We start from the raw sequence: 27700 nt of genomic DNA, 5'->3' as shown, positions 1-27700 counted from the left end.
TTACTAACGGAACTTTGTACCCGTGAGTGACAGTGACGGATCACCAACGGAATTTTCCGTTGGTGACAGTGACGGATCACCAACGGAATTTCCGTTGGTGACAGTGACGGATCACCAACAGAAAATTCCGTTGGTGACAGTGACGGATCACCAACGAAATTTTCTGTTGGTGACAGTGACGGATGTTTGGTTACTAATCCGTTAGTGAATAAAAATACAGAATTACACACCCCTACCCCTACCCTATAACTGTACATATACATCCATATACATCCATCTGTACCATGTATATTCATATACATCCACATCCACATTCATATACATCCACATCCATCTATATCCTGTACACTCATATACATGCATCTGTACCTGTACCCTGTACATTCATATACATCCATTTGTATATTCATATAATAATAATACTATAAACAGACAAAACTAAATTACTCATTAAAATATATAAAAAACATAATGAATTTGTACTACAATTATATTTTGAAAAAAAAATTATAAACTGGTCATAACAAAATGTACATACTAAACTAAACTAGCTAGCTCATCATCTGTATCATCATCACTATCTGTATGATGATCACCAATGACAGGAGTATCATCACGCCGCTGCTGTGGAGACGGAGCTGGAGGTTCCGTAGGACCAGATGTCTGAGTGGATGTCCCAATACCCTGTTGTGCCATCATCCTATGCATAAACGTCTGCAACTCGTCCAGCCTTGTGGTAATTCGACTATTCTCTGTCTCTAGCCGATCAATTTTATTCTGCATCCTGTTCATTGTTTCAATTGTAGGAGGATCCACTGGGGGTGCAGACGTGTATGATGCAGAACAATGAGATGGCTTATGAAAATATGCTGAGGCCTGGGACCCTAACCCATAAACTCGACTCTTTTTCTGTCCGCCAACCGCTTCGTAGTACAGTTGGGCCTCATTTATGGGCGTTGGCTCATTGCTTCCCTCCTGTTGATGTGTAGCAGCCTCCTTCAGCTGTACGTATTTATCCTGCATTATAATTTTAAAGTAACATATAAGTAAAACAATTTACGTCAATCAAAATTGTTAATAACTACATTTAAGATGAACTTACATAAATAGCTTTTGATCTCGCATCAATAAACTCCTCCGTCCCCTTTCTCTTATGTGTGGCCTCAAAAAGCTCATGCGGATGTGGTTCTCTGCCTAGTCTTTCCCTCTGTTACCAATTATAAGAATTGTAGCATTTGTCATCGAACCAAAATATTTATAAGAAGATAATTATAAAATAAAAGTTATAAGAAATACCATCCTCCGCTGGTGGGTGTACTGTGAAACAGAACCGCATGCGTGCCTGGAAATGCCAGATCCTGAACCTCCAGCCTCACTGCGCCTATTGGCAGAAAACTTCTCACACTTCTCTTTGTATTCAGAAGTGTTCCAAGTTTCCTGCCACTTCCTCAAAACATAATCAGGGGTTGCAAGATTCTTCGCCTTTCCTTTCCGGATTTCCCACATTAAGCCCCTGTATCGCTCAGCTGCCTTTTTCTGCCAGGCAATTTTTACCAAGCTGTCAATTGCTTGGTCCCATAGAAAGTATTTCTGCAAAAAGATTACATTTTATGATTAGATAGTAATTAAACAGTTCATAAATAGATGATAAACTGATAAAATAAATATACTTCACCTTGAATTCCTGCCAATAAAACTCCTTGGTTTCATTGGGCACAGTCTTCCAACAGTGGCCTTCCTCGACCAATCTTTCTTTCACTATCAGAGTTATCCTGCGGCTGCACATCTCCGACGGATGCAAACTACATGAACAAGATAATTTTGAGTAAGTAAATGGTAACATTTAAAATATTGTAAATTAATAAACAATTAATTATTACCTGTTGTTAATGAGTGAAATAGTCTGTCTGAATGACTGTGTTCCGCCTACAGCAGTGGTCGATGCAGCTGATGCTGGAGCAGATGCAGGAGCAGATGATGGAGTAGATACTGATGCAGATCCTGTCCCTCTAGCGGATGCAGTACCAGAAGGGGATGCAGAATGAGGTGAATGTGTATGTGATACCGGTGGTCGTGGAGCTGCAGTAGGGTGGTGAGGATGTAAACTGTGACGGTGAGGTGGTGGAAGGGGACGGGGAAGCTGTGCATCGGCAGATGGTGTAACTGGTGTATATGATCGATCTATATGAGATGGCTGTACACTGGATGCAAGTGGTACCCATATCTGAAGTTCCGTATCCCCAAGTCCCGTCGGTGCCCGTGGTATATGCGCCTCATGCTCTTATCCGTCATCTGTATTCGCGTCCTCTTGACTTGCACTTGCAGGAAGTTGAACCCGTCCTCTGGGCTTGCTAACCCTTCCACGTCCCCTCATCTGTGAATAAACAAAAAATGTCATAGTCAAAAATAATATAAAGTTCATAAACATTATATTAAATATATACAAATGCATTAAGGTACTCACTGAGTAATAAAAGAAATATACAACTCCAAACTTCTTTAGTATATAGATGAATTTAGTCTGATTCATATGAATTGTACTCATTATCACCGTCTGCATCTGCATCAGAATCAGGGTCACTAAGGAATTCGTCTTCATCTATCGAAACGTCATCATGAATCTCAGTCATTCCTCCGCTAGGATCATTCAGGCAGTGTTGTTGATTAATATCATCGATATTTACTTCAGCATAATCTATGTCATCTTCTTGAAAAGGTTCATATGTCTTTGAAGACGTTTGAGATACTTCAACAACGGGTCTACCTTTAACTTTCATCACAGCCCACCAATCATTTTTGTCACGACGCTTGCTCGGGTATGAAGCATAAACGACTTGTGTTGCCTGAGAGGCCAATACAAATGGCTCGTACTTACTGTATCTACGCTTATTGTTAATATCAACAATTCTATACTGTCGGTGCACCTTGGTGCCCGTATTTGGTGTTGGATCAAACCAGTCACATTTGAAAAGTACAGTCCGCTTAATTGGTAGCCCTGGATACTCCAATCGCAACACCTCGACCAACTGTCCATAGTAGTCACTTTCTTCAGAACTGTAATTACTCCCTTTTATACATACACCAAAATTCATTGAGTTACTACTTGAATTTCCATTGATTGTGTTGAATTTACATCCATTAATACAATACCCATTAAAAGTGGTGACACTTCTGAGTGGTCCCTTTGCCACATCTTGTATAAGCTGATTTTGTACATTGTTTGGCGATTCATGGGCATACTTGTAAAACCATTTGACAAAGTCTCTCTCTAGTTTTTCATCAACAGCTGCATCTGTGATATTTGGTTGTGTCGACTTTACTCGCTCCACATAAATGCTATACATACAAAGAAACAAGTAATGTTTAACAATAATGTACAATATAAGAGGTATTAGACTATTAGTATAACTACCATGTAACGACCCGAAAATCGGACCGCCACCGGCGCTAGGAATTCCGATACCGGAGTCTAGCCGGGTATTACATTCTCCCCCCCTTAAGAACATTCGTCCCCGAATGTTCCTCAACTAACATACAAAGCATGGCATCAATCATAACATAAACAATTCACATAAGGGTTGGGCGAACTCGTCACCAATTAGTCCAAGTTAACTCTGTGCCAGGCCTGTAGAATGGGGTCCTGGTCTTTCCTGTCAGAACATACATTACTTACCATTTTCCCAGGGCCTCCTCTGGCTCCTGGTCTTCAAGTCCCATAACTGTGCTTTACTCTATCTCTTACTGCCTGAAGCTGCTGCACTCAAGGTAGAGGGATCTACCCTTCCCCCTCCCGGAGTTTTAGAACCAGAAGCTTGTGCCACTGTCTGTTTAACTGTCCCCTGAATAATGGCACTAGCCTCCATTCTCCTAGCCATGTCTACTATGGCGTGAAAACTCTCTCTATCTGCTGACTGTACCAAGGAGGAATACCTGGGATGGAGCTTCATGATATACCTCCTCGACTTCTTCTGGTCTGTGCTAAGGTCTTGCCCTGCAAATGGCAGCAACTCCATAAACCTGTCGGTATATTCGTCTACACTCATGTCATCAGTTTGCCTCAACTGCTCGAATTCTATCATCTTCAATTCCCTTGAACTATCAGGGAAAGCCCATCCTGCAAACTCATTTGCAAACTCTTCCCAAGTCATGCTGTCCACTCTCGGGTTCACATAATTTTTGAACCACTCCCGTGCCTTTTTGCACTTAAGCGTGAACCCGGCCATCTGAATGGCTCTACTGTCATCCGCCCCTATCTCATCTGTAATTGCCTTGACCCGCTCCAAGTACACGAACGGATCATTACCGGTTTCAAACTGGGGAGCACCCAGCTTCATATAGTCTGTCATCTTAACCTTGCTCCCACTGACTGAGCTAGGTCTAGGTGGTTGAGCAACTGGGGCTGCTGGTTCTGCAGGTGGTGGAGGTGGTACAACATTTTCTGAGGTAGGGTTTGCTGGATTTGGATAGTAGGGTGGAGGTGGATACATTGGGTACTGAGAGTATGGTGGGTAGTATGGTGGGTATGGCATCTGTGTGGGATAAGGGGTGAAACTAGGGTAATCCGATGTACCTCCCATCGAATACCCGGGATGTTGTGAGAAATGTGGGTAGTGAGGTGGCTGTACAAATCCCGAGGCCTGAGTGCCTCCTTGGGATTCTCCCATCCCTTCTTCTGACATACTGACTCCCAAACTGCCATCCCTTCTCTGTTCTACGTCCATATCATCCCCCATATCCTCTGACGCTCCTCCCTGAACTGTTCCTCTGACTGATCTGCTTCTACCCAGATCCAGAGACCTTCTAGGGTCTCTTACTACTCTGTCCCTGTTGGACCTGCTTGACATTGCCCTAGGCAATGTAGGAGGACGGGCGCTCATGCCCTCATCCTCAGGTGGTACTCCAGTCAACCTTGCTGATTAGTAGAGATCACCAGCAGGGTGGTGCCCATGATCAGAGAAAGAATCAAAACAGCTGCAAGCAGACAGAAGAGTTATGCAGACATCCGCAGGAGACTAGTAGAGTTTCAGGAGGGGGATCTGGTATTGCTCAAGGTGTCTCCAATGAAAGGAGTGGTTCGGTTCGGGAAGAAGGGTAAACTGGCTCCGCGGTACATCGGACCCTTCGAAGTCTTGCAGAGGATTGGGAATGTATCGTACAAGCTGGATTTACCTGCTTCGATGGAGAGAATCCATCCGGTTTTCCATGTTTCTATGTTGAGAAAGTTCGTGTCAGATTCGGGCAAGGTTCTTAGTGAGCCTGATGTGGAGATCCAAGAGGATCTCACCTATGTTGAGCAGCCAGTGCGGATTCTTGACACTCAGATCAGAAAGTTAAGAAACAAGGAAATCCCAATGGTGAAAGTCCTTTGGAACCACCACAATATTGAAGAATGCACTTGGGAGACACGGGAGTCCATGCTCCGGCAATATCCTCATCTCTTTTAGAGGTTAGTCTCTATGTGTTATGATGCATTTCATAGAGCATAGTGTTAATGTGTTTTAATAGCTCTGATACCATTCTGTAACGACTCGAAAATCGGACCGCCACCGGCGCTAGGAATTCCGATACCGGAGTCTAGCCGGGTATTACATACCAATACTTACTCAATATATGTTTTCACCTCTGGACAATTTAATAGAATATATGTTTGAGCGGCTTGGATTTCATCTTCAGTCATATATCTGGATTTTTCTTTTCCGATAGTTCTACCTGTGCATTTGAATATGCTTAATTTACCTGGTATGTCATCATCAGATACAAATTCATGCAAGTTGTGTGGAACCTTTCGATGTCTGGTCATTACATGTGCTTCAAAATAGTGAGCAGAAAATGCACTTGCTTCTTCTACCAAGTAAGCATTGCATATTGAACCTTCAACCCTTGCTTTATTTTTAACATTGTTCTTTAACTTTCTCAAGTACCTAGTGTGTGGAAACAAAAATTATATATGTTTACTAAGTAATTCATCATGGTAAGGAGTGTGAGTAAATATTTAGTACGTGTACCTCTCAAATGGGTACATCCACCGATATTGTACTGGTCCTGCAATTAATGCCTCATATGCAAGGTGTACTGGTAAATGTTCCATTGAATCAAACAGACTTGGAGGAAAAACTCGTTCAAGCTTACAAAGGATCACATGAATTTGTTCATGTAACCGTTGCATGTCCCCATTAGTAAGTGTAGTTGAGGTGAGTTCTCTAAAGAAATTGTTAAGCTCTGTTATTGGTTGCCAAACATTATTTGGTAAGAACTCTCTGAGAGCTATAGGAAGAATTCGTTGCATGAAAACATGACAGTCGTGGCTTTTCATACCAAAAAGTCTAAGCTTCCGACTATCAACACATCTCCCTAGATTGGAAACATATCCGTCAGGGAATTTGAGTGTTTTAAGCCAATCACACAGTATCACCTTCGATTGGTTATCCAAACAATAACATGCTTTTGGATATTTCCCGCTAATTGGATCTTTCTTCAATTCTGGTCTCCTGCATATTTCATTTAAATCTTCCCTTGATTTTATATTGTCTTTTGTCTTCCCCTCCACATTCATAACTGTATTAAAAATATTTTCAAATACATTCTTTTCAATGTGCATGACATCAAGATTGTGGCAAATCATATTTGAAGACCAATATGACAAATCCCATAATATGCTCCGCTTACGCCAACCAGTTATCTTTGAAAGCCGACAATTTATTTCATGACTGTCAATGTCTATAACCCGCCTCAACCCAATTTGCTCAATTTCTTTTAGCAAGTATTCCCCAGTTCTAATTGGCGGTGGTGACTTCGATACACATTTGTTTTTAATAAAAGATGTCTTGTTTCGACGGAAAGGGTGGTCGTCAGGCAAGAACTTCCGATGATTGTCAAACCATGTTTGTTTACCCCCCTTTCGTAATGTAAATGCATCTGTGTTTTCCATACAGTAGGGACATGCAGTGCGTCCTGCAGTGCTCCACCCTGAGAGCATTGAATAAGCAGGGAAGTCACTTATAGTCCAAATTAATGCAGCACGCATAGTAAAATTATTCTATTGGAAAGCATCGTAAGTATTAACACCAGTTGCCCAAAGTTCTTTCAATTCTTGCACTAATGGCTGCATGTACACATCAAGCTTCTCTTTCGGATTCTTGGGACCAGGTATTATAATTGTCAGGAACATGTACTGACAGTCGGTTGTCGAGGCCGGTCAAAAATAACCCTTTTGGTTACCAACAATTTAATAACTTGTAGACAGTGGCAAAGGGATCGTATCCACAGGGAATCAATACTATTTATTCTTCTTATCAAGACCAAGTAAATAAAGAGACAATAAAAGTAAAATTGGGGGTTTTGAAGATTTGATGTCTAAACTAGAATTGAAAGCAAGCAAGTAAAGCAAGTAATAAAGTAAAGAGAAATCAATAATGAGAAAAGCCTAGTTGAAGAATTGGATCCACTTTAGTTGTTGGGATTGATCATTGACACAAAAGATTCTTTTATTAGGTTCAATAAATTAGTTTAGGAGGTGGAAGAAGCTTCTCACCAACCAAATCCCTCCTTAAGCTTAGATCAATTAGGGAACGTCCTCTAATCAATCACTAATCAACAAATTGTCAAGGAACGTCCTTGGGCCATAGGCAACAAACAATTGTTGATTGCATTAAGAAAAAGAGAGACCTAATTCTAGCTACCCATCAGCATGGTGATATTGCTAGATTATGCAATTTCTTGGTTTTTTACACCAAGTGTTCTTGTGTGTGAACAATTCCAGCAATTACGGACTAAGAATTATCCAAACAAACAGATTTATAACTTTGCAATCAATAATCAATAGGCCAATTTGATTAAGATAACAAGGCAACAATTAATTAAGCACAAAATTGCATAAATATTGATTAATAAAAGATTAACACAAAGGTTCAGATCTCACAATCCATGAACAACCAAAGTTTCACCTTATTCTTCAACTAGCAAAAGGGTTTCAGCCACTCATGGCTGAAACTAACATAAAAGAAAAGAAAGAAAACAAGAAAAGAAAGAAAGAAGGGCTGGCGCAAGGGCGCAGCTGCTGGTGTGGCTCTGCCGAAAGTGTGGTGATCCAAAGATGATCCAAGGATTCCTGGATGTCTTCTTTGCTGGTTTGCATCCCTTTTTATAGCTGAAGAGGCTGCCCCAAGTTTCCTTTTTAGTTTGGGACTCTTTTTTCCTATTTAGTCTTGAATTCTTGAAGGGCATTCTTGTCTTTTTATTTCTTGGTTTTCTGAATATGTAGGAGAGCTTGCTGAGGTGTACACAGGTGTTTCTGAGCTGTCCCACGTGTTTGGAGTGCGTGGGGATTCGTGTTGACCTGGTCAGCAAGTTTGGCAGATTTCTGCTGGTTTCTGCCTGCTGGTGCTGTTTGCCCGACGCTGTTTGGGTAAACAGGCTGTCTGGGATCACTGTTGGCTGCATATGCTCTGTTTCTGACTTTCTTTTGCTGTTTGCCCAGTGCTGTTTGGGCAAACAGTCTGGACAGCATACTTTATCACTTTTTCCTCTTTATCTCAGCTTCTCCTTGGCTTGGGCAATCAAGTTGGGCAAACCATGCTTATTCTCTTTTGCTGTCTTTTGGGCAGAATTAAGGCCATTTTAGCCAAATTACCATTTTGCTCCATTTCCTACAAAATAAGACAAAAACCACAAAGTTAGGTAGAAAATGTGTAAATTGACATAAATATAAACATAGAAAATGGGTCTAATTTTGGCTCTATCAAATACCCCCACACCTAGCCCTTTGCTTGTCCTCAAGCAAATAGGTTTAGTCAAATAAGCTTTCTTACTCTAGATCCTTATTACTACTTAAGCTCTTACTCTAGACACCTATTTTGAAGCATTGTAGTGAAGTGTGCATGCACCAAGGTTACTTTCCTCTTTTCCTTGTCTTCCTTTACTTACCATGGCTAGGATTTGTTTTCCTCAAGAGAGATCATGGACATTATATGTTAAGACTTTTTCTAGCTTTTGGATTGACTTGCCCTTACCTTGAAGTACTTTATTCAGGCTTTTGCACTTTAGATCTTGCTTGGAAAGGTCACCAACCTATTTTTGATTTGAAGGTTTAGGTTTTCAGTTGATCACCTATCCAAGTGGCTACTAGCCTTGTTCATAGTCTTTTGACCATTAGAACAATTTTCAATTTGTGCTTTTGAGGTCTTTGCCTTTGCTGAATTTTCTTTCTCTCAATGATTTGGGCAAATCAACACCAATTGCTAAATCAAGTCACATTAAGTTCATTCACACAAATTTAATTTTTTTTCTCAATCGATTGAGGGTCATCAATATATTTTTCACCATGGCAAGCTCAAGGATTCAATTCAAAAGGAAATTCCCAAAAATGAATGCAACTCACTACAAGTGATTCAACTTAGGTTTAAAGAGTTATCACATCAATGGGGTCATGGAAAGAAGGCTCATCCAACATAGCCTATGTATTTGAGTAAAGCAAACCAAAAAAAAGAAGAAGAAGGTTGGTTGTGGTTGTGTGTGTATTATTGAAAGCATAAAAATGAAAAAATTTTGCCTAATGTGTGCTAATTAAAAATTAAAGCATAAATGAACTAAAAAGAAATAAAAAAGAATGCATGAAGCATCAAAATTCAGAGATGTGCACCCCCCACACCTAGCTCATGCATTGTCCTCAATGTATGGAAAAATTAAAGTTCAAAAAGAAAAACTGGTACTTCCCTGGTGTGGCTGTTTGCCCAGTGCTGTTTGGGCAAACAGCTGGGTGAACTAGCTGTCTCTGCGTGCAGGTGGCAAGATATGCTGTTTGGTGGTGGACTGCTGGTTGGTAGGCCTACTGATATAGGCTGCTTGCTGACCTGCTGCAGGTGTTTGACCAGCTTGTGTGGGCAAACAGCTTGGTATGCTGCTGGTTGGCCCACTAGTGCTGTTTGTGTGATGCCCAAACATGCTGTCATGCAGTGGGACAGCAGAAAATGCAAAGGTTTTGTCCATTTTGTGCAGCAACAAGAAGTTTTGAGAAGAAGAAGAGTTGTTATGCAAGGGCATAATGGAACATTGAATAAAGATGAAGAAGGTACTGCCCTAGTTAGGATTTCTTCTTTGTTGCTTTTGCTGCCTTGGGTGTTTGCCCAGTCTGTTTGGGCAAACAGGCTGGTCGATCAGTGATTTTGTGGTGCTGTCTGGAAGTCTGCCAATCTTTTTCTGAGTCATCTCTGCTGTTTGCTCAGCTTGTGTGGGCAAACAGGTTGGTCATCTAGCCTTTACCTGCAAAATAGTTAATACCTGGAAATGAGTTATGACACTGATTTCTGTACACCTGGCTTGTTTGCCCTGTCAGTTTGGGCAAACGGTCACATATCTCTGGGTTTTTTTTTTTTTTTTTTTTTTTTTTTTTATCAGACTTAAGCAAACAGATGTTCGTCAGGAAAGTCTTCCTTAATTGCACAAGGTTCAGAATCAAGAATTCGGCTTAGGTGGTCAGCCACGAGGTTTTCCTTCCCTCTTTTGTCTCGAATCTCTAGGTCGAATTCTTGTAATAGTAAGATCCACCGAATGAGTCTCGGTTTTGCCTCCTTTTTCTTGATCAAGTATCTCAAAGCAGCATGATCTGAGTAGATTATGACTTTGGTCCCTAGGAGGTATGGTCTGAATTTTTCTAAAGCAAAGACAACGGCTAGGAGCTCCTTTTCTGTTGTTGAGTAGTTGCTTTGGGCAGCGTCTAGAGTTTGGGATGCATAGTGAATAACATGGGGTGTGTTGCCCACTCGTTGTCCCAAGACTGCCCCCACGGCGTAGTTGCTTGCATCGCACATGATTTCAAAGGGCAAGTTCCAATCTGGTGCTTGAATGATTGGGGCAGTCACTAGTAATTCCTTGATCAGATCAAACGCCGTCTTGCAACCTGCATCAAAATCAAATGGTACATCTAGTTGGAGCAATCTGCATAATGGTTGGGTGATTTTGGAGAAATCCTTTATAAATCTTCTGTAGAATCCTGCATGGCCAAGGAAGGAGCGGATGTCTCTAACATTTGTGGGGTAAGGTAGATTTTTTATGGTGTCCACCTTGGCTTTGTCCTCTTCAATCCCTTTGGCTGAAACAACATGGCCTAGGATCAAGCCTTGGTTAACCATGAAGTGGCATTTTTCATAGTTAAGCACGAGATTTGATTCAAGGCATCTCCGTAGGATCTTTTCCAGATTGGCAAGGCATTCTTCGAAGGAGTTACCATACACCGTAAAGTCATCCATGAAGACTTCAATGATTTTCTCCACATAATCGAAAAATATGCTCATCATGCATCGCTGGAAGGTGGCAGGTGCATTGCATAGTCCGAATGGCATTCTTCTAAATGCAAAGGTACCAAAAGGACAAGTGAAGGTTGTCTTCTCTTGGTCTTCTGGGGCCACTGGAATCTGGTAAAATCCTGAATATCCATCCAAACAGCAATAATGTGACTTTCCTGCAAGCCTTTCTAGCATCTGGTCAATGAAAGGTAAAGGGAAGTGATCCTTCCTTGTTGTTGTATTTAGCTTCCTATAGTCCATGCATACTCTCCACCCATTCTGAACACGAGTTGGAACGAGTTCTCCCTCGGAGTTTGGAACAATGGTGATTCCAGTTTTCTTTGGGACTACATGTACAGGACTTACCCATTTGCTATCAGAGATTGGGTAGATGATTCCTGCATCAAGGAGCTTGATTATCTCCTTTTTCACCACCTCCATCATGGGGGGGTTCAGCCTCCGTGGAGCGTCTCGGACAGGCTTGCAATCTTCTTCCATGTGTATCTTATGCATACATGTGGCAGGTGAAATTCCTTTTATGTCATCTATGGTCCATCCAATGGCTCCTTTATGCTTTCTAAGTACTTGTAGGAGGCTCTCTTCTTCATGTGGACTTAATTGATTTGACACTATCACTGGATGTGTCTTTTTAGCTCCAAGGTACATGTATTTCAAGTGTCCAGGAAGGGGTTTCAAATCTGGTTCTGCACCTTTCTGTTCCGCTGGATGCTGTTTGGGCAAACAGGAGTCTGCCTTCTCTTGCTGTTTGGGCAAACAGCAATTTTCTTGTACAATCTGCATAGCCTGTTTGGGCAAACAAGCTTCTGCCTCCTTTTCCTCTGCTAGTGGTTTGGCGAAACAGCAACTCACTTGTGCCAGAAATCTTGCTGTGCTGGATTCTCCCCTTTCATACTGTTTGGGCAAACAGTAATCTGCTGGTTGCTTTTCTGCTGTTTTCCCAGGTGAACGGTGTTCTGTCTTTGCTGTTTGGGAAAATGGTGTGGGCAAACTGAGTTTTTCTTGCTGGATGGACTTGGGTGGTCTGCATTCTGTCTTAGTTGGCTGCTGAACCTGTTTGGGCAAACAGAGGTTTGCCTTCTTTGCCTTTGCTGGCTGTTTGGGCAAACAGCAGTCTGCCTTTTCTGCCTCCTGTCTGCTTGTTTGCCCAGTCTGTTTGGGCAAACAACAATCTGTTTTCTGCATGTAGCAGTCCATTGCTGTCCGGTTCAGCTCCATTTGGCTTCTTTCATCTTCTTGGCTGTCTTCCCTACAAAAATCATTGGTTAGCATATCATTTTGATCCATATCAAAAATTTCTTGACTCAAGCAATCAATGATGTCTAAACCATAAACGGGGGGCATGTCATGGGGATATTTCATAGCATCATAAACATTGAATTTTATTACTTCCCCTTCAAATTCCATGGTTAATGTGCCATCATGCACATTGATCTTAGTTCTGGCCGTGCTCAAGAAGGGTCGTCCAAGCAATATGTCTGAAGTGGTGTTGCTATTGTCTTCCTCCATGTCAATCACATAGAAATCAGCTGGAAAGACAAGTTGGTCCACTTGGACTAGAACATCTTCGAGAACGCCTTTGGGGTATACCACGGATCTATCAGCCAATTGAATAACCACTCTTGTGTCCTTAAGTGCACCTGCATTCAAAGAGTTATAGATAGAAAGAGGCATAACGTTAATTGATGCACCTAAGTCACACATGGCCTTTTTTATGCCAACATTGCCAATTTTGCAAGATATAGCAAACATTCCCCGATCCTTGCACTTGGCTGGTATTTTTCTCTTTATGACAGCAGTAACTACCTCTCCCACGCTCACTTTCTCTTTCTCAGCAAGCTTCCTTCGGTTGGTGCACAACTCTTTCAAGAATTTTGCGTACCTTGGTATTTGTTTAACCGCGTCAAGCAAGGGTATGTTAATCTCCACCTTCCTAAAGGTTTCAAGGATCTCTCTTTCTTCTTTTTCTTTTTGTGATTTTTCAAACCTTTTTGGAAAGGGAGGAGGAATCTTGAAGCTTGGCTGCTGTTTCGCATTCTGCTGCTGGTATGCTGGTGTTGTTTGCCCAGTCTGTTTGGGCAAACAATGCTCTGTCTGCTTAGGCAGACTGTCTCTGCCTTCATGCTGTCTGCTTGTTTGCCCAGTCTGTTTGGGCGAACAGCAGTCTATCTCCGTTTCTGGCAATTCTTTCTTAGCTGTTTGGCTTTGCAATTCCGAACCTCCATCATCAGCCTTGACTTCTTGAAGTTCTTTTCCACTTCTCAAAGTGATGGCACTGACATTCTGCCTTGGGTTAGTTTCAGTTTGAGATGGGAGTTTACCTTGGGATTCAATTCTTCTAACGGACGTGTCCAATCCGTCCAGACGCTGAGTGATGGTCTGCAAAGTACTTGCGAAGGACTCCATTATCTTTTCAAGGTGCTGGTCTGATCTTGAAGGTGCTGGTTGACCTTGGCCTCTTTGGTAATTTTGGTAATTCTGAGTATTGCTGGATTTCCCATAGCTGAAATTGGGATGGTCTCTCCAACCAGGATTGTACGTATTAGAGTATGGATCATGTCTAGGCTGGTTGTTGTACCTTCCAATAGCATTGGCTTGGTGATGGTCTTCTTGGAGTGTGGGACATTGATCAGTTGGGTGGCCTTCATAGGCACAGATCCCACATGGCCTAGGCGGTGGAATTACTTGAGCTTGTTGAGCTTGGCTAAGGACAATCTTTTCCACAAGAGAAGTTAGTTTTGAAATCTGAGATTCAAAAGCGGATGTACTTACCTCATGGACTCCTCTTTGCTTTTCTTCTCCATATTGCCTAGATGAGGCTGCAAGAGTTGAGATTAGTTCTTTCATCTCTCTTGGTGTTTTGCCTGCAATGGTTCCTCCACAAGCTACGTCGATAAATTTCCTTTCTGAAGGGGTTAATCCTCCATAGAAGAATTGCATAAGTGACCTGTCTGACATATCATGTTGTGGACAACCTGTGCAAAGTCTTTCAAACCTTTCCCAATAATCATATAAGTCTTCAGTTGGTTTTTGTCTTATGCTAGTGATTTCTCTTATTATGCCAATTGACTTAGATGGAGGAAAGTATTTGTCCAAAAAGGTTTGGACCATATCACCCCATGAAGTTATAGATCCAGGTGGCAAATAAAACAACCAATCTTTAGCATAGTCATCTAATGAAAAAGGGAAAGCTCTTAACTTAACATGATCTTCAGAAACACCTTGAGGTGTCATAGATGCACAGACAATGTTGAATTCTTTCAAGTGCTTGTGTGGATTTTCATTTTGCAAACCTCTAAATTTAGGGAGATGATGAATCAAACCTGATTTCAGTTCAAAGGGAACTGTCAGAGGCGGATAGGCGATGCAAAGTGGTGCGTGATCTTCTATGGGTGTTGCTAACTCCCTCATGGTTCTTTCTCTTTGTTCTTGGGGCCTAATTGCTGGATTTTCCTGAATTATTTGGCCTTGGGCAGCATGTCTATTATGGGGAGCAGCTGGTGCTTGAGGTTCAGCCATTGGTGCATAGTTTGGTTGATTTTCTGGATGAATTTCAGCATATACAGCAGGTTGAGGTGCAGCAGGTTGCATGTTATATTCTGCCATCTCAGCCGCTGTTTGGGCACACACAGCAGTGGGCTGTGCTACAGAAGATGATGTTTGGGCAAACACAGCAGTTGCTGGTCGGGTGATTTCAGCAGGGGACTGTCCTGTTTGGGCAAACAGAACAGTTGCTGGTCTTGCAAATTGCTGGTCTGCAGGATTTTCTGCTGGTGCAGAAATGGGTTGTGCTGGGATTATTGCTGGTTCAGCACTGTTCACAGTAGTTGCTGTCCTTGTTTGGACAGTAGAGGCTTCAACAGGGGCTGTTTGGACAGCAGGTGTTGATGTGGATGCTTTTGAGGCTTGGTTCCTCTTCTTTAGTTGCCTTGATGTGCGCTCAATTTCTGGATCGTGAGGTTGAATGTCCTTGCGTCCAGACCTGGTCATGAAAGAAAAACAGATTAGTGAAATTGATTCCCCGGCAACGGCGCCAATTTTTGACAGTCGGTTGTCGAGGCCGGTCAAAAATAACCCTTTTGGTTACCAACAATTTAATAACTTGTAGACAGTGGCAAAGGGATCGTATCCACAGGGAATCAATACTATTTATTCTTCTTATCAAGACCAAGTAAATAAAGAGACAATAAAAGTAAAATTGGGGGTTTTGAAGATTTGATGTCTAAACTAGAATTGAAAGCAAGCAAGTAAAGCAAGTAATAAAGTAAAGAGAAATCAATAATGAGAAAAGCCTAGTTGAAGAATTGGATCCACTTTAGTTGTTGGGATTGATCATTGACACAAAAGATTCTTTTATTAGGTTCAATAAATTAGTTTAGGAGGTGGAAGAAGCTTCTCACCAACCAAATCCCTCCTTAAGCTTAGATCAATTAGGGAACGTCCTCTAATCAATCACTAATCAACAAATTGCCAAGGAACGTCCTTGGGCCATAGGCAACAAACAATTGTTGATTGCATTAAGAAAAAGAGAGACCTAATTCTAGCTACCCATCAGCATGGTGATATTGCTAGATTATGCAATTTCTTGGTTTTTTACACCAAGTGTTCTTGTGTGTGAACAATTCCAGCAATTACGGACTAAGAATTATCCAAACAAACAGATTTATAACTTTGCAATCAATAATCAATAGGCCAATTTGATTAAGATAACAAGGCAACAATTAATTAAGCACAAAATTGCATAAATATTGATTAATAAAAGATTAACACAAAGGTTCAGATCTCATAATCCATGAACAACCAAAGTTTCACCTTATTCTTCAACTAGCAAAAGGGTTTCAGCCACTCATGGCTGAAACTAACATAAAAGAAAAGAAAGAAAACAAGAAAAGAAAGAAAGAAGGGCTGGCGCAAGGGCGCAGCTGCTGGTGTGGCTCTGCCGAAAGTGTGGTGATCCAAAGATGATCCAAGGATTCCCGGATGTCTTCTTTGCTGGTTTGCATCCCTTTTTATAGCTGAAGAGGCTGCCCCAAGTTTCCTTTTTAGTTTGGGACTCTTTTTTCCTATTTAGTCTTGAATTCTTGAAGGGCATTCTTGTCTTTTTATTTCTTGGTTTCCTGAATATGTAGGAGAGCTTGCTGAGGTGTACACAGGTGTTTCTGAGCTGTCCCACGTGTTTGGAGTGCGTGGGGATTCGTGTTGACCTGGTCAGCAAGTTTGGCAGATTTCTGCTGGTTTCTGCCTGCTGGTGCTGTTTGCCCGACGCTGTTTGGGCAAACAGGCTGTCTGGGATCACTGTTGGCTGCATATGCTCTGTTTCTGACTTTCTTTTGCTGTTTGCCCAGTGCTGTTTGGGCAAACAGTCTGGACAGCATACTTTATCACTTTTTCCTCTTTATCTCAGCTTCTCCTTGGCTTGGGCAATCAAGTTGGGCAAACCATGCTTATTCTCTTTTGCTGTCTTTTGGGCAGAATTAAGGCCATTTTAGCCAAATTACCATTTTGCTCCATTTCCTACAAAATAAGACAAAAACCACAAAGTTAGGTAGAAAATGTGTAAATTGACATAAATATAAACATAGAAAATGGGTCTAATTTTGGCTCTATCATGTACTCATCTTTCATACACATACCTGGTGGCAAATTGTATGGAGTTAGTATTACTGGCCATGAAGAATACTGTTGCCCAGATTGACTGAATGGTTGAAATCCATCAGTGCAAAGGCCAAGTCTGACATTTCGGGCCTCCAGTGCGAAGGTTGGATGAGTTTGGTTGAAATGCTTCCAAGAAGGAGCATCTGAACAGTGGCGCATCACCCCATTCTCAGTTGCATGGTCATTGTGCCAAGTCATATACTTAGCTGTAATACATAACGCATAAAGTCTTTGCAAACGTGGTGTAATGGGGAAGTAATACATCTTTTTGTATGGTATTTGACTCTTCCCTTTCCCCAAGTTGTGCTTCAGGCGTTTGAACCTTTCATGGTCACAAAATTTGCATCGTGTAAGTTCTTTATCATTTTCCCAAAAAATCATACAACCATTCGCACAACAGTGTATCTTTTGTACAGGAAGCCCCAATCCTCGGACTAGTCTCTTTGTTGAGTAAAAGTTGTCCGTCATGACATTGTCACTCGGTAACATCTCCTTCATGAGTTCACAAATCTGATCAAAACACCGTTCTGAGAAATGATGTTCCGCCTTCAGATTTAGTAAACGTGAAACAGCTGATAACTGGGAGTGAGTTTCACAGCCAGGCCATAGTTCTTGCTTAGATGCATTTAACATATCATACAGTTTCTGTGCAGCCGAGTTTGGCATCTCATATGTATCATTATGCATTACATGACAGCTTGTTGCATCCATGACCATGTCCTCAAAACGATTGAAATTTGGGCTATTAACACTGTCAGAACCATAAGACATGTCTAAATCTGTATCACCATATCCGTCATGCACTTCAGTTTCACCGTGCAAATACCAAACAAGGTAATTTTGAACAAAACCATGCTTCATTAAATGATATTTAACTGTATTTTCATCTTGAAAGCTACGGTTCTGGCACTTAAATCGATTACAAGGACAGCGGATCTGATCGCCATTTAAATATTCTGTGCAGGTCTTAGCTTTCTCTATAAATTCATTGATACCCTCTAAATATCTGGGATTCAGTAAACCGTCTATGAGACGAGCATACGTCCAACTTCTTTCAGCAGTCATATTAACTACAATAAATATGCTGATATGAAAATAAATAACTTATAAACCCTATATTCGAACAGAGCCTGAAAACCAACAATTAAATTGTGCATTATATCAAAATGATAATCTGATAACTACATTCATTTTGGAACAAAATATTAACATAAATTTGAACTTGCCTGATATCAATGGCAGTATCTTCTACTGGAGGGGGAGGTGGCGGGGCAGTATAACTAGGTTGGTTAGGTTGTTAATGAGAAATTATAGCAATCAGTATATGTATTCAGCCATCATCCATATAAAAAATGCATCATGTTTGGAATATCTACCTATCCACGCACACTTAGTGTAAATTCAAACACATGCACCAAAAAAATTTCACAATGCAATTAGATTTCAATTTCACTGCCAATGTGCACCTGCTGGTGTATTTACTTGTGCACTTGGTGCACTTCAAAGTGCACCTGCTGGTGCACTTTGAAGTGCACCTGCTGGTGCACTTCGAAGTGCACCTGCTGCTGGTGTATTTACTTGTGCACCTGCTGGTGCACTTGGCCGAGTGCACCAGCAGGTGCACACTTTAAATTGCACCTGCTGGTGCACTTGGCAAGTGCACCAGCAGGTGCACAAGTGCACCAGCATGTGCACCAGCATGTGTACACATTGGCAGTGCACCTGCTGGTGCACTTGAAATGTGCACCTGCTGGTGCACCAGCAGGTGCAGACATTAAAGTGCACCAGCAGGTGCACACAGGTGCGGCAGTGCACCTGCTAGTGCACTTGGCAAGTGCACCAGCAGGTGCACACATTGGCAGTGCACCAGCATGTGCACTTTAAATGTGCACCTGCTGGTGCACTTGGCAAGTGCACCAACAGGTGCACAAGTGCACCAGCATGCGCACTTTAAATGTGCACCTGCTGGTGCGCTTGAAATGTGCACCTGCTGGTGCACCAGCAGGTGCACACAGGTGCGGCAGTGCACCTGCTGGTGCACTTGGCAAGTGCACTAGCAGGTGCACAAGGCAAGTGCACCAGCAGGTGCACAAGTGCACCAGCATGTGCACTTTAAATGTGCACCTGCTGGTGCACTTGAAATGTGCACCTGCTGGTGCACCAGCAGGTGCACACATTGGCAGTGCACCTGCTGGTGCACTTGGTGTAACAGCCCGGAAACCGCCACCCTTCTGTAACGGCTCCAAACTGCTCGGCGCTAGGATCCAGATCGGCCTAAGGCCGCCGGGACCCGTAGCAAGCCTAAACTGAACTCTGATTACCTGATTAATCCCACACATGATCCCACTAGAACACTAGCTTTTAAACCCTTTTCTGGAAAACCACCAGGCTTAACCTTAAAACCACAGCCGTAAAGGCCTACACCAGTGATGTAATACCCGGCTAGACTCCGGTATCGGAATTCCTACCGTCCGGTGGAATCTCGGATGTCGGAAGCCTCTAGTAGGGTAGAAACATATTTTCATAAAATGTTTTAAAGTATTTCATGGTTTTAAGTATGAAAATTAAATGAGTTTTTGCATGAAAAGTCTTTGGAGGAAAACCCAGGTTCGGCCGCCGAAAGTCAAGTTCGGCCGCCGAACATGCATGCGTTTTGGAGGCACGTTAGGCCCCCGAAAGCATGAGTGAGGGAAGTCCAGGTTCGGCCGCCGAAAGTCAAGTTCGGCCGCCGAACATGGCGTGCATGCGGAGGCACATTCGGCCCCCGAACGTGGCCTGGCCAGCCACCTATAAAAGGGTCCCTTAGATCCGCACGGGCGAGCTTTTTCTCCCCCGTTGATGGCCAAGGTGAGTCTCCGCCACCCCTCCTTCGATCTTGAGCGTTTTCCTTAGATCTTCCCTGATTTTCACGGGTTTTAACTTCTGTTTTGAAGATCTGTGAGTAAAGAGCAAGTTTTGGGTACTTGGAGGTTCAAAGAGCTCAATCTCTCCATCTCCAAGCTAGGATCGCCTTTCCTCTCGTTTCTTCAAGAGGTAAGCTCGGATCCACCCTTGTTATGTGTTTTAAACAAGCATTAAGTTGTTCTATGGGTAGAGATGCATGTTTAGGCTTGTTGATGAGTTTATGGGTTTTGATGTTTTAATGAACAATGTATGTTGATTTTTGTGTGTTTGAAGTGTTGTAGTTGGGGTATATGATAGTTTGAGACCCCTAGGTGTGATGTATGGTGTGTATGCATGTTTTAGAACAAGTTTATGCATGATTTGAGAGTTGGGAGGCAAATGTGCATAAAGGAACCGAGTTTCTGCCCTTTGGCAGAAACCAGGTTCGGCAGCCGAAGGGACTTTCGGCCGCCGAACATGGCTGGGGAGGCAGGCCTTTCGGCTGCCGAAGTTGCCCCCGAAAGGAGACTTTCGTCTCTGTCTGGCACTTTCGGCCGCCGAAGGTGCCGCCGAACATGCATGAGTTTCGCCTCTGTCTGGGACTTTCGGCCGCCGAACCTGCCGCCGAAAGTGCCCTGTTCAGCCATTTCTTGCATGTTTTTATGTGATGTTTTCATGATGTTTTAGGGGGTTTTTGGGGAGTATGTTAGAGTTATGTTTATGTATGTTTGGTCCCTCATTGGAGTCCACCTGTGTAGGTTCGGACCCGAGGAACCGAGGACCCCAGCAGTGAGCCAGCTGCTACAGAGTTTTTCAGAGCTAGCCAGAGGTGAGTGGAATAAACCTTAAGTTTTAAAATAAATGAAATATGAATTTTGAGCATGATCCATGCATCATGAATGCCATGAGATATAGTAGGTTGCTTGCATTAGTATTCACGAATTTATTGCATTGCATTTTTGATGTTGATGTGGATTGGTTATTGAATGATCCTTTAGTCCTCATATGATATGATGATGTTATGGCATGATATGGTATGGAAGTCCAGGTTGTACCCATTCTACGTCCCTGGCACAATGTAAGAGAAAGTCCAGGTTGTACCCATTCTACGTCCCTGGCACATTGGTATGTTATGATATGTTATGATAAGGGAAAGACCGGTTGTACCCATTCTACATCCCGGCACAGTTGGACTATGTAGAGGACTATTGGTGACAATACCATCCGAGATGTGATTAATTGTGATGTGTTGCATTACATAATGGCATGAAATTTTAATATATGTTTTCACTATTCTGCTCACTGGGCTTTGTAGCTCACCCCTCTCCCCTAACCCCAGATGTGCAGGTACACGGTAGACCAGGAGGTTAGCCAGAGTTTTGAAGTATGTCTATGTAATAGTTAGATTGTGGACATGACAGTTGTACCATAATGTAATGTAAGAGATTTCAGTATGTTATGTAATGAGATATATTAAGGTTATAGATGTGCTTGACCCTATGAGTATTGTAATCCCTTGTTGATGCATGATCTTAGATATTTGATGATACAGATGTAAGCCAACTCATCTCATGATGTATTTGCCCATTGGGGCATTGATGAGATCCCACAGAGGGATCATAATGATGATTATGACTATGTACAGTTTATGTTCAGGTTGAGTTGGATGATGAAAGAAAAGTTTTAAATTTTATGTATGATTGTTGATCATGTATGTGATTAAACAGGTTTCCAGGATGTATGTTTGGCTTGCTACGGGTCCCGGCGGCCTTAAGTCGACCCGGATCCTAGCGCCGGTAGCGGTCCGATTTTCGGGTCGTTACAAGTGATCTCCTACTACACTGAAAAACATAGACCCCATCCTCGTAGGGCCAACATAATACAGGCTAGCCTTAGCTTCTGTTTTGGGTCAAGGGATTTGCCCTTTCTTCCATTTGGGTCAAGGGATTTGCCCTTTCTTCCCTCTCAGCTGGGTCAAGGGATTTTATACCCTTTCTTCCCTGATCACTGGAGTTTTAGCAACACATCATCTGTTAAGCCTAGCGTGACACATTTCTCATTAAGAAACGTAAAACAGGATACATGCATATACTAGGGATTAAGCAAACACTGGGCAAAACACATCTCTAGACATTATCTCATTATACTCTCTCTCTGGACAACATGCTTTTTCCATCATAACCTGTTTATACATCATGCTCACATATCATGTCCATACATCATGTCCACTACTAAACTATACAAACAAACATACAAACATAGTAGAACATATCATCCTTTCATCTTTACATCATCTTGCATACACATATACATCAAGCATCTTTACAGGCCACTCTATCACAACCTAGCTGTACTATGACAGCCCAACACAACAACCCAAGCTGAACTTCTGCTTTTCCCATAGCTCTCTCTCTCTCTCTGCTGAACTCTGGCCCTGCAAAACTGGGGTTAAGGGAATGGGGTGAGCTACTAGAGCCCAGTGAGTAGAAACCATAAAACAGTTCATTCATTACATGCTTTCATGGAATGTGTCACAGCACAAACATCTCACATCTCGGATTAGACATGATCCCAGAACTCCCTCTGTCGGTGCCCGGTCCTACGGACTCCCAGGTCACTACATGTACTAGAGCCCGGCCCCTAACGCGGAGCTCCCAAAGGTCTTATCTAGACATAACAGGTAACGGGCTACTGAGATCGCCTTGGTCCATCCCATCAACAATAATAATGCAATGCAACATATTCGTGATCTCTAATGCGTTACAACCTAGAATCACATGGCATTCATGATGCGTGTCTCATGCTCATACTGTCATGATCTTTAAACATAACGTTAAAACATGCATAGTTAGTTCTACTCACCTGAAACCAAGCTGTAGTTCACTCTGGGCCAACGCTCACACTGGAGCTAAACACCTCGCCTCAGGTCCGATCCTACACAGGTGGACTCACATGAGGTGCCAAACAATGCTAACATAACTCTAAACCAACTCCCTAAACCAACCCCTAAAAGCCCTTAGAAGAACCACACAAAGCATGCAAAAGAAGGCTGGACAGGACACTTTCGGCGGCAGGTTCGGCGGCCGAATGTCCTCTCCAGAGATGAAACTCGCCTACTTTCGGCGGCCGAATCTCCTCTTTCGGCGGCCGAAGCCTTCGGGAGTAAGGTTCGGGGGCCAAAACACACTCCAGAGACGAAAGTCTCTAACCTTCGGCGGCACCTTCGGCGGCCGAACCTCCCCTCCAGAGACGAAAGTCCAATCCTTCGGGGGCAGGTTGAGGCAGCCGAAACCACCTCCTCAACACGTTCGGCGGCCGAACCTTCCTTCGGCGGCCGAAGCTGGGTTCTCTAGTTAGGCAGAACCTAGCTCACCTCATGCTCAACTTCCCCCAAACCTCACTCAAACATGCATCTCAACACACATAACAAGCATATACGCAAATATATGCACAAAGGGGTCCAAAACTACCTAAAACCCCCAACAAACAACACCCATAACACATAAACATACTCATGCATAAAAACCCTCAAAAACATCCTTTGCACCTCACCATGCAACTCTACCGTTTCCCTCCATAAAACTTGCTTCAAACACTATAAAACATAAGGATCAACACTTACCTCTTGGCTGGTGTGATCCTAGCTTCAAAACATGGAGAAACCAAGCTCCTCAAGCTTCAAGCTCCACAACTTACTCTTTTTACTCAAAACCTTCAAAACCAAGGGAAAACTCATGAAAACCTTGGAATATTGGAGGAAAACATCATGAAAACATCCAAGGAGAACCTAAACCCCACCTTGACCACAAAGAGAGCTTCCAGCACCCTCCATGGCCAGTCAACGGGGCTTAAATAGGTGGCCAACCGCCCTTCCTTCGGCTGCCGAAACTGCATGCAAAACCATGCAACGTTCGGCGGCCTAACGTGAAGTTTCGAAAGCCGAACCTATAGCACTTTCGGCGGCCGAACATTACCTTCGGCGGCCGAACCTGCATTTTGCCTCCTTAGTCTTTTCTCTTCAAAACTCATTCCCTTTCCTTTCAAAACCATAAAACACTTACAAAAACATGTTAGAAAACCTTGAGAACACCCCGCAACACGAATCCGACATCCGAGATTCCACCGGACGGTAGGAATTCCGATGCCTGAACGAGCCGGGTATTACACTTGGCAAGTGCACCAGCAGGTGCACAAGTGCACCAGCATGTGCACTTTAAATGCGCACCTGCTGGTGCACTTGAAACCAGCAGGTGCACACATTAAAGTGCACCAGCATGTGCACACATTGGCAGTGCACCTGCTGGTGCACTTGAAATGTGCACCTGCTGGTGCTCCTGGTACTGATAAATCTTTAATTTCATCCTTCTCCTGCTAGCACAAATAAAAAATGGCAATTCGACTCAAATCATATATCAATTAGGAAAAAATTTTATCACTCTGTAAGGAAGACTAATATACATACTTCAGGCTCTCCTTGATTAGCTGCAAGCTTTTTTTCGTACTTTTTTCGAATATCTGATACAGTTTGACTATTACTGTCCCTGCCAATTTCTTCTATCTCATTCCCAATCTCTCTACTAGTAGAGCGGCCTCCAAATTTTTCTGCTAATTCATCCTCAAATTCTAAAGTTCGTTGTAGTGCCTGGACACAATTTTTGAAACAAAAGTAGCATTAGCACTTAGCAGATGCAAAACTGGCATCCTGAAATCAAAGAATTCTTGAGACAGGAATATTGATCATACTGTGCATTGACATCTCATTAACATCACCAAAGAAAGGTAGAGGATAGGTACTCCAATTTTAATTGCTTGAAGCTAAGTCAGACAAGTAATAGCTAGCAAATACTCAGAAAAAAAAATTTCCAGAACCCCAAGACAAGTGCTGGGAAAACTCCTTCAAGGGAATCCCCTAATAGTAATTTGCACTAAGCAGAACAGAATCCAATTTATTTAGGATGCAAGAAAAACAAATTATCAGACAGACAAGACGGCAAAGGTTAAAGTGGTGCAAAGATTTTATTTTAATGTTATTTAATCTAATTCAAATATCAGTACAATGGTCAAACAGATGAAGTTTCAACACATTAGACAGTAGATGTGCCAATATGTTCAAAATAGTTTAAGATATACAACTTATTGCAGGTTTCACTGCTAAAGTAGAAAGGAAAGAATAGAATGGTTAAAAATATTAAATAATAGAACTCATAATATAGGTTTTCCAGAGTCTTTACCAGCAACAAAGTTCCAACATCTGGCTTCTCTTTGAGATTTTCGAGTATTCCCTCTAGTTGTTTCCTGAAAAGACAGACCATGTGAAACCTTTTACAGCAGGTACCACAACCACTTATAGAAATAATGCTATTCATGGTCCTTCCAAAATTAATTTCTCAGATTCTAACATGGTGGTGTAAACCTTTTTAGCCTTATTTTTCCTTTTAATATCTCAACCAGAGAATGGATATAGTATTTTCAGTTTAATATTACAGTAATATGTACAAGTCTAGTGGATGTGTTTAATTGGTCAACGACCTGGATATGACAAGCCTAATATTACAAGTCTATTAGATGTGTTTAAGTTGGTACGCAACCTGGATTTAATGAACCTAAGGAGTAAAATCCAACATTATCCCAAACTATTATAAGCATGCTGCATCAAATAGAGTCTGAACAGATTTATATTTAACTTCCCTATGCAAGGGCTCACTAATCAAATGAATAGCATGGCACAGAACAAGTACCCACTTTAACTTCAGTAACTTGTCATAACCCAGTCTACAGGCATTTAACATGGTTCATATGTTCTGTTGCTTTTCATTTCTCTAGTTTTCTAAAATAAAATGTATAACCTGAGTCACACTGTTCAAGTTATTCAAGCATGCAAGTAGTTCCTAGATTTCAAAAGAAATATGCAACCTACCAGTGGAGTGGGAAATTTGAAATAGATGGCGGCGAACCTTTGATGGCGGCAGACATTGGATGCCTGCGGCAGTGAACGAGCGTTCCGTTGGACGCAAGTTCAGATTTCAGTGAGCACGTGGACAGTGATGCCGAGAAGAAGTTGATGGCGCAGGACGATGGATGCCGGCGACAGTGGATGGCGGCGAACCGTTGATGGCGCAGGACAATGGATGCCGGCGACAGTGAACGACCGAGAAGAAGTTGGAGGGAAGTTCAGATTTCAGAGTGCTTTTGATTTTGATTTTACAAGCAAAGGATTTAGGGATTTCATTTAGGTTTTGTATTTGGCTCCAAAAATTCACTTACGGATTTCTAATGGGAAAAGGTTCCGTTAATATTTCACTAACGGATTTCTAACGGATGGTTCCATTCGTTGGTAGACAATACGATTAAAAATATCCGTTAGAGTAAACCGTCAGTATCACTAACGGACTTCAATCCGTTGGTGAATCCGTCAGTATCACTAACGGACTTCAATCCGTTGGTGAAGTCCGTTAGTGTTCCGTTGGATTCTTGTAGTGATATCCGTCATACATAACATATCATATCATACTCGAGAGCTAGTGGGTCATCCAATATCAATAATAGTTAAACATGCAATACATTATATTTGTGAATCTAATACAAAATAACTTATTCAAATATACATGGCATTCGTGATGCATGAACATGTTTAAAATCTTTAATTTGATTGAAAAAAAAAAAGAGTGTAGTTTAGTTTTACTCACCTCTGATGGACACTGGTCTCTCTCTGAAGCAGTGATCTGACTGTTGGTCTCTACGGTCTTCTAAGTCCAATCTTATATAAACGAACTTAAATGAAGGATCAAACATAACTTTTACGACTCTTAAAACTACCCGAGACACCTCTAAAAGTATATAAGAAAACAGATAGGTAACGAGCTAGATTCAGCTGGACAGGAGACCTTTAGCGGCCTAAAATCCCTTACAGACTCGAAAGTCTCTATAACGCCCCCTACCCGGTTATTTAATTAGCCGAGTTAGAGACATCACATTTTATAACAGTTCTCTTATTTTTTTCTTTAATATATCATGTAATTCATGGCTCTTTTATTTTCTTTTACCGAAAATCCGACAGATTTTTCCCCTGAAATATAGACTTAATTCCACCTGTGAATAGTAATATCACACTTTTATAAACTTCAACCTTAACTCCCGAACTTCTTTCAACATCAACATAATTTCAACTCAAATTAAACACTTCATAAACCATCTCATTAATCTCAATACAAAAATTTATATTAATAACCAATATTTACACCAAAATTAAAATCTTCAAATACATCTAATTCACAACCATATACAACTTTATCTCTAAAACTTTATGTACATGTCATATTTCCAAAATCAACTTTATATAAAATTTACAAAATATAGCATAAGATATTTAATGATGTAACTCTGGTTGGGTTGATGCGGATCTTGATTTACGGCTTCTTGGAACTACAACCTGCGCGAGAAAAAATAAATTCCTATGCTCTAAGCAAATTGCTTAGTGGTGTTTAATTTTTTCTAAATAAAATATTTAAATCAAAATTTATTTATCAACAATAAATCAAACAAATGATAATAAACTATATAGCAAATAATTTGAAATAATTCTAAATCATATTATTATTTCAAATATATATATATATACAGATTTTAATTTCATAGTTTTTTTTTCATATATAAAAAGTTTTATTTCCTCTTAAGACTTTTATTTATTTATTATTTTTATTTTCATTTGACCCCTATAAATTTAAATGGGATTGATAAGTCAGGTAAGGTAGCTGTATCTCTGTAGAGTACAAAGTGTCAAATAACTGTATGGCTCAAAAGCCGAGTCTATAACTGTAGCGGTAGAGTATATCAGCCCTACCTGTAGGATATCTCATTGTATCTCA

At 41.7% G+C, this 27700-nt stretch overlaps 2 protein-coding genes across 2 annotated transcripts; both read right to left on the bottom strand.

The window, feature by feature from the left end:
* Nucleotides 1–537: 537 nt before the first annotated feature.
* Nucleotides 538–2292, bottom strand: LOC110618501. Its single transcript, XM_043958105.1, has 6 exons — nucleotides 2273–2292; nucleotides 1881–2201; nucleotides 1676–1802; nucleotides 1297–1590; nucleotides 1103–1207; nucleotides 538–1017 (listed from the first exon to the last, which is right to left on the bottom strand). Exons 1-6 carry the CDS (start codon nucleotides 2290–2292, stop codon nucleotides 538–540), a joined length of 1347 nt encoding a protein of 448 aa, XP_043814040.1.
* Nucleotides 1946–25808, bottom strand: LOC122723970 (vacuolar protein sorting-associated protein 53 A-like). Its single transcript, XM_043958104.1, has 5 exons — nucleotides 25753–25808; nucleotides 25067–25130; nucleotides 24298–24477; nucleotides 18179–18246; nucleotides 1946–2374 (listed from the first exon to the last, which is right to left on the bottom strand). The coding sequence occupies exons 1-5, from the start codon at nucleotides 25806–25808 to the stop codon at nucleotides 2371–2373; spliced, it is 372 nt and encodes a 123-aa protein (XP_043814039.1). The 3' UTR covers nucleotides 1946–2370.
* Nucleotides 25809–27700: the final 1892 nt, after the last annotated feature.

The sequence above is a fragment of the Manihot esculenta genome, chromosome 7, assembly GCF_001659605.2.
Source record: "Manihot esculenta cultivar AM560-2 chromosome 7, M.esculenta_v8, whole genome shotgun sequence".
Taxonomy (NCBI): Eukaryota; Viridiplantae; Streptophyta; class Magnoliopsida; order Malpighiales; family Euphorbiaceae; genus Manihot; species Manihot esculenta.
Note: the sequence above shows the minus strand (reverse complement) of the source record. Positions and strands in the feature narration are given on the sequence as shown.